This window comes from Petromyzon marinus, chromosome 15, assembly GCF_048934315.1.
Source record: "Petromyzon marinus isolate PM22_M1 ecotype Great Lakes invasive population chromosome 15, UKy_Petmar_22M1.pri1.0, whole genome shotgun sequence".
Lineage (NCBI taxonomy): Eukaryota > Metazoa > Chordata > Hyperoartia > Petromyzontiformes > Petromyzontidae > Petromyzon > Petromyzon marinus.
The window spans coordinates 206,101-213,249 of NC_133681.1; the positions used below are offsets into that span (position 1 = coordinate 206,101).

Sequence of the window (7,149 nt, forward strand, 5' to 3'; positions counted from 1 at the left end):
TATGTTGTGTGTGTTTATTGAATTTAGTACAATGAGGATCCGGTGAGGGATCTTCACTTTCCAGGCAAGATCACTCCATCGTACTGTAAAAAGAAACAAGAGGACACAGATTAGCATGTCAACAGATGTCAGTATGGAGTTGGCAAGTCCGTCCCGTGGTCACCCTCCAAATTTATAAAAATGTGTTTAGATTATTTGACTTTTACTATGAATCCCCACACAATAAACCACTTTGATGAGCTATGTGGCCAGGTTACCTCAGCAAAATAGCTTAGTAGGCTTTACATGTTAAATAAAATTTTGTTAAATAAAAAGGAAAGCAGCAATCATAGAATTGGCAATGAAGTAGCAAAAACAGTGTACCTTCTTACCCTTTGGTTTTTTCAGTTAAGTCACGTAGGTTAAATGAAAACTAAATTAAATCACGACGTTTCGGAGGCAACACAAGCTTCCGTCTTCAGATGGAAACCGTCACAGCAAAATTGCTGCATCTCACTTGATAAAATTGCTGCATCTCACTTGATAAAATTGCTGTATCTCACTTGATAAAATTGCTGTATCTCACTTGATAAAATTGCTGTATCTCACTTGATAAAATTGCTGTATCTCACTTGATAAAATTGCCATATCAAGTTATTTGCTGACGGTTTCCACCTGAAGACGGAAGCTTGTGTTGCCTCCAAAACGTCGCGATTTAATTTATTTTACCTACATGACTTTACCGAAAAAACCAAAGAGTATAAATCCTTGCAGTCACGAAAGCTTCAAATTTAGTGTACCTTCTGCTGGAACCAACGAATGGCTTCCTCCTTGAAGATGCGATGCTTGAATCCAATACGACCACGCTTACGTTTTTTGTCAGCAATGCAGAATCCAGGTCGGCCCAGCACCTGGAAACCCAATAATCACGAGTAAACGTCTACAAAAGCACTGATTGAGAGATGCACGAATACCATGAAGAGCAAGATTCAAGACAAATTCTACCACAACTTTCATAAAATATACACCACTAAGTCCAAAGCAATGTATTGTTTGCATGCCATGTGCCACCAATTATCTTGGGGGAAAGAACCTCCATCAAGACAATGCAACACTGCAGCACTTATACACCACATGCATGTGTGGTGTACAATTTCTTTAGAACTGCTTTGTGTGTGTAGTTTGTCGTCCTTCCGCCACACCTCCGATTATGGTTGGCAATGGACGGTGCAAAATAAGTGGAACATACATGTTGAACTTATTATATAAATTTAGAAACTAAAGATTCAGCAGCTACTCATAGGTATTACTTTGCACATTGCTGCTTCAGGGTGCACATAACACTTGTCAGAGAATGTGCCAATGCATGCAAACACGTACAACAAAAAGGCATTACAATTAAACATGTGGACAAGACAAACAAGCAAACCTATACATGTACACCGATACACATAATGCATGTCCAGACATGCAAGACAAAAGGGCTGCAATGTTAATTTGGACAGTCTCAATCATTAATATCAACCATTGTACAGACTGCTGGGCGAAAGATTTCCCAAGATGCTATGATCCATCTTACGCCTGCATATTAACTGATCTCATCACTCCACCTTCATGGTGGTCATCCTCTTGGGCCCTTTTACAATTTTGGCTACCATTCCATCACCAGCCTGATCCATTCTAGCAATGTCCTGCCCAAGCGCCACTTGCTGAACAATTAAGTCTGATATGTATTTATTCCCAGATTCTCCATGCATTTGTCTCTGCAATACCACTCATTCATATCCACTTCTCAGGTTTTGTTCTATTTATATTTCAATATGCACCTATGGAAAGATTTTATCTTGGGGCATATTGCTTTTCGTGACAAAATGCCATTATCTGAAAGCACATTTATTTAATAATTTTGATCGCAATGCGTCAATAATTGCCCTAGTTTATATTTTATACTGCGTTTATGCACATTTCCATTTTTTTTTTAATTTTGCAAGTACTTAACACGAAATTAATTTGTTCCTATTTATCTAAAGTCCAACTTTTCAGCCTTTTTTCGAGTTATTCCCTTATTTCCCTTGGTATAAAGTAATTACATTTAACTTTGGGCCTCCAAATGAACACAAAGCTCACTTTTATTACTTATGCCATTGCATCTATATTGTAAAGCAGAAAGACGTCTTATGAAGCCAGACCCCTGTGGATTTAAGAACTTCACCACCGACACACGGTGGTCAAGGTGAAATTCATACATTCTGGAATAGAGATTCTACTCCTCCCTAGATAAATCATTACATTGCTTGGACAGCTCACTGCTATCCACGAACTGCCCAGGGTCAAGGGGAGCCTACAAGCCGTCGTTGGAAGGATAGCGGCAACTGAATACAAATATGCATAGTTCTCAATAAATTTGCATAACGATTCCCAATGAATGCACCTTAATTCCCTTGTCTATAATTTGTGATGACAAAAACAACTTTATACATAAATTAGGCTGCACTCTGAACAAATGTTTCTAAAAAGCCATTGCCACTTGAGACAGCCCATAAGTTTATGTAACCTATATTCAAAAGGAACTTTGTAAAACCCATGCCGACAAACAAATGGCCATAATCCTATTGCTCGTATATTTTAGATTTGGCCGACATCGATATGCAGCAACTTTAAATTAAACGGTATCTTTACTGTTCACACTGCAGTGGAGAGTGCACACCAGCATGTCTTCTGAAATTACTCTTCAGTGGTGGCAATTATAGCCCTCATACACTGGATCTGCACCAATCACTGCTGATCATCTTTACAGACATGTTTTATTATTTAATTTGAAAAAATTCTGGTATTAATATAAAACACTTAACAAAGAACTATTGCTCCCAGTCTCAGCAACCATTACAAAAATATATAATCACAATGCACTTAAACATAAGTATTTTTTAAATGAAATATTTAACTTTGTTTGAGAACAAACGTGGATTTGTAACAAACATGTCAAGGTTTTGGGCAAGGGCCCTTTTCAAAGTATGGATTCTCTTCTACAATTGGTATGAGACTGTGGCACCGAATAGTTTTAGATTTTATCCTGCTGCACATTGCAGCAGGAAAAACATCTAAAACACATGATACTATAACTGAAGCACAATGGGAAACAAAAGTTAAAAGGCAGATGAAACCATTAAAGGTGCATATGGAATTAACTGTTAGTTGAGTTGGTTTGAACAATGAGAAGTGTGGTGAAATTACTCAAAACGGAGGGTTTGTTTTGCACGTCGCTCACCACATAGAAGTCCAGGCCATAGATGCCGATGCTCGGATCATACTTGATGCCCAAATCAATGTGCTCTTGAATGCCAAAGCCAAAGTTCCCAGTGTCTGAGAAGTTGGATTTTCTCAGCTCGTACTCCCGCACCTGTATTCCAGAAAAGAAATGTTCCAATAATGTTTAGCAACATTTTGTAAGCTGGCCAGTTACTCAGGACCTCGACCACTCATGCATGTCCCAGGTACAATAGTGATATCTTACCGTTCAAAGCATTTCTATATAGTTGCGGTATAAACAGCGATGGCGTTTATAAATGTTCTGGTATAAAGGTTTATGTTTGCCACCATTAGACATAGTAAATACTAAAAACATTTCCCTTTCTACTCTGAAACTGCCCATCCCATTGACCTGAAACAAAGCACCCAACTCTCACCTTGAGGCCCTTCTCTAGGATCTCCTCTGCCTTGGCTCCACGCACTGTGCAATGAACCGCAATCTTCTCATTTCTCCGGATACCGAAGGAGCGCACAGTGTAGCGAGCTGCAAACACCAAAAGTGTAATTTAGTTTTTACGTTGATGGAAAATAATGTAGTCTTTGGCAGGCAAAACATTGGCATAGGCTTCTGTAGCTAACATTAAGGAACACAAAATAACAATCCATTTTATGACACTATATACTTAAAGAGAAGTAATATGGGTAGAACAGGTTTTCCCCTTTTTTCTGGCAACAAAACATGTATTACGATGTTAAAACACCAAACTGAAACCTTTAACACTGATAATATATGCATTGTCTTTGAAACGGATTGGTCCACACCAGACAGCTTTCTTTCAAGCCGAGTCTCAAACAGTGTTAGACCAGGCGTCCTCTGGTCTAACACCGTTTGAGACTAGGCTCGAAAGAAAGCTGTCTCTGGTGTGGACCAGTTTCAAAGACAATCCTTTTATTATTATTTGGGTCTTTCGGTAAAGCCACGTAAAGAGAATGTGAATTTCTGCATTCACAGAAGCTTTAAGTCAAGATTTAATGCATATAGTTTTTTTTGTTTGCATTCTGGCCACAAGTATTGTGGGTAATGCAGACATGAGTCCTTGTAAAAGGTTTAAGTTTGGCATCTTAACATCTAGATTTGAAGTTTTTGTGACTGCAGGGATCCATAATCTTTGGTTCTTTCGGTAAAGTCACATAGGTACAAAATAAATTAAATCATGACGTTTCGGGTGCAACACAAGTGCCCGTCATCAGTTGGAAACAACCACAGCAATAAACAATTGCTGAAGTGAATTTATTTTGTTTTATACCTACGTGACTTTACCGAAAGAACCAAAGAGTATCTTAACACCTGTTTTGCTGCCAGAAAAAAAACCTCTTCTCTTATATACACAGTACAATTAACACAAAACACATGCAACATTGCCTGCTTTTACTCAAATGGGAATGGGCAGGACACATTGCTCTTAGGGATAATAGCACTGTGTAACAAAAAAAAATTTGTTCCTGGGTAGTAAGTGTTATTTCCTAATTGCTTATGGCAAAGTATAGAAAATGGCTAGTCCCACAAACTTTGTGACCAGGACAGTGAAATTTAAAAAAAATACCTATTTTCAATGAGAAAACGTGTGCATGTGTCTTTCGTTCACAAAGTCCTGGTCACAAAAGCTAAATTTGTGGGACTAGCCATTTTCTATACTTTGCCATAAGCAATTAAAATAACACTTAGTACGCAGGAACAAAAATTGTGTTACATAGTGTATAGTCAATGGACAAGACAGCGACCTAGTGGCTGCCAAGGAATGGAACACTTCCCAGAGTCTATGAGTAGGTGCTAGCCAGATGACTACATCGATGGACCTAGGGCAGGGAATCTGCAACCAAAATAAGAGCCATTTTATTCGGTAAACTACATTTTAACTACATTTTTCAAGAACTGCAGTGTATGTGAATACGAGATAGTCCTTAATAACGCCACGAAGCAGTCCCGAAAGAGCCGTATGTGGATTTGGAGCTGCAGGTTGCAGACTTGCATCCCACTGGGATTTTTGCACACAGCGTTGATATACGGTGCTTTTTTTGGAAGATTTTTGCAGTTTTTTCCTGGATTTTTCTGTTTGCGCAATCACTTCAAGATGTTTTCTTTGTCATGTTTTTGGTTTGTTGCGGATGCAACCGATTCAAGAACCAAATGGCTGACAGGGCTATACCAAATAAATAAAACTGAAATGAAAACCCTTACCTAGGTGTTGGCGATTGATTGGAAAGGCCTTTATCCAGCAGTCAATTGATCATGGATAATTAAAATTCGTCAAAGTGGAGCAGGCTGACCAACGATGCATTGATTAATATTCGTTTTGCATAATTGTTGTACTCTGTATGTTATCACGCGATTCAGGTCACTTGCGAATGACTCACCCTGCTCTTTTGAGTTCTTACTTGGTAAAACAAATAATCTTTAACTCATTCGTGCTCAGAATCTTACTCAATAATTTACCCACTGACCTACTAATTCACTCACCCACTCTTGCAAACTAAACCATCCTGGTCTCTTGAGCGCTCGCCTGGTTAAGCAAAATCAACTTGATACTTGCTTCTCATACGTGCAAGGCAGCACCAGTAACTATTTCACGTTACCTTGCAGCCACTATAGGAGTCCCCACCACGCACCTTTGGAGAAGACGGGGGTCTGTCCCGTGAGCTGCTCGAGCACCTTGGCGGCGCGGGTCAGCCGATCTCCGCTCTCGCCCACGCAGATGTTGAGGCAGAGCTTGCGAATTCGCAGCTCGCGCATGGGGTTCTCCTTCTTCTCGCCCTGCTCCTAATGAACGAGTTTCACACATTTGCGTTGTTTAGCAATGAGACGCGACGCAAAGCCATGATCCATTGAAATATATTTTTTTTCCCCAGGGCAACGCTGGGTACTTCCCGCTAGTGTATTATACCACAGAGCTGCGAATGTAGGGCGCAGAGCATTAGTGTGCCAAGTGAATCCTCGATCAATAAACCTAGCACCCTGTAGTGTTATGCAAACCCAACGCCTCATTCCCATGGGTGCGGGGCAAGTACACGGCGGAGAAGAGTACGTACGTACACACGGCCATGCGGTAACACTCCTCGCCACGCCGAGCCAGGCCACAAGCAGGGAGAGGCGACCAAGAGGCCTTCACAATCAATCGAGCAGAGCCTTCAGGGTTCACCAGGGGCTGCACACTCTACCAGGCCCTTCATCTACCAAGACATTCAGGGTCCAGACAGGGCCTGCACAAAATCCCCGGGTTTTCATGAATCACACAGGGTTCGCCCTGAATAATTATTAAGTAATCGGTACAGCAACGACTCTCACGAGCGCACAGAGCTGGAAGCCTAGGGATACCGTAGGACCGTTTCAATATTGCGATCACTATCGCCACACACTCTACCACTATTACATACCACACCACCGGTGACAACTTTTATCGATTCATACAACTACATCACGTGTCACAAGTCTATCAGCAAATACGTCCACAACATTCAACAACTCGCCTCCCCTACTCCAAAGCCCATGCGCTTCCACTTTTCAACTCAACCAGGCGCCACAACTCCTTGTCCGGCCGAGACCATTAATGCTCACCACATACCCCCATCACGGTAATATGCCCAGCGCTGTACGCGCTATAACGCGTTGCGTCTCCCCACGGTATCTCTGCGAGGCTCCCTGGCTGCGCGCGCCGTGATGGCCACGGATTTCGCCGCCTTCTCCACAACCCACACCTACCGCCGCCATGTCGCCCGGCTTGAAAGGAAGAGGGCGCCGAAGGGGCAGGGCCTTGAAGGCGTGCATGACGTCACCGCGTGACGTCACATCACCATACCGTGTTTGTGCGGAAAGCCCCGTAAGCCTCTTGCGATGACGTTTTCGCGCTGGTCGACGTCATCGCC

General features: G+C 41.7%; 1 protein-coding gene across 2 annotated transcripts; it reads right to left on the reverse strand.

The window, feature by feature from the left end:
* On the reverse strand, positions 1-7,139 carry RPL11 (ribosomal protein L11). Of its 2 annotated transcripts, none has more exons than XM_032954550.2 (6): positions 6,986-7,139; positions 5,896-6,046; positions 3,666-3,772; positions 3,248-3,379; positions 780-890; positions 1-83 (listed from the first exon to the last, which is right to left on the reverse strand). In XM_032954550.2, the coding sequence occupies exons 1-6, from the start codon at positions 7,049-7,051 to the stop codon at positions 54-56; spliced, it is 597 nt and encodes a 198-aa protein (XP_032810441.1). In that variant the 5' UTR covers positions 7,052-7,139; the 3' UTR covers positions 1-53. The 2 variants fall into 2 exon arrangements, with proteins under 2 accessions (XP_032810441.1, XP_032810442.1); XM_032954551.2 differs by lacking the exon at positions 6,986-7,139 and adding an exon at positions 6,849-6,872.
* Positions 7,140-7,149: the final 10 nt, after the last annotated feature.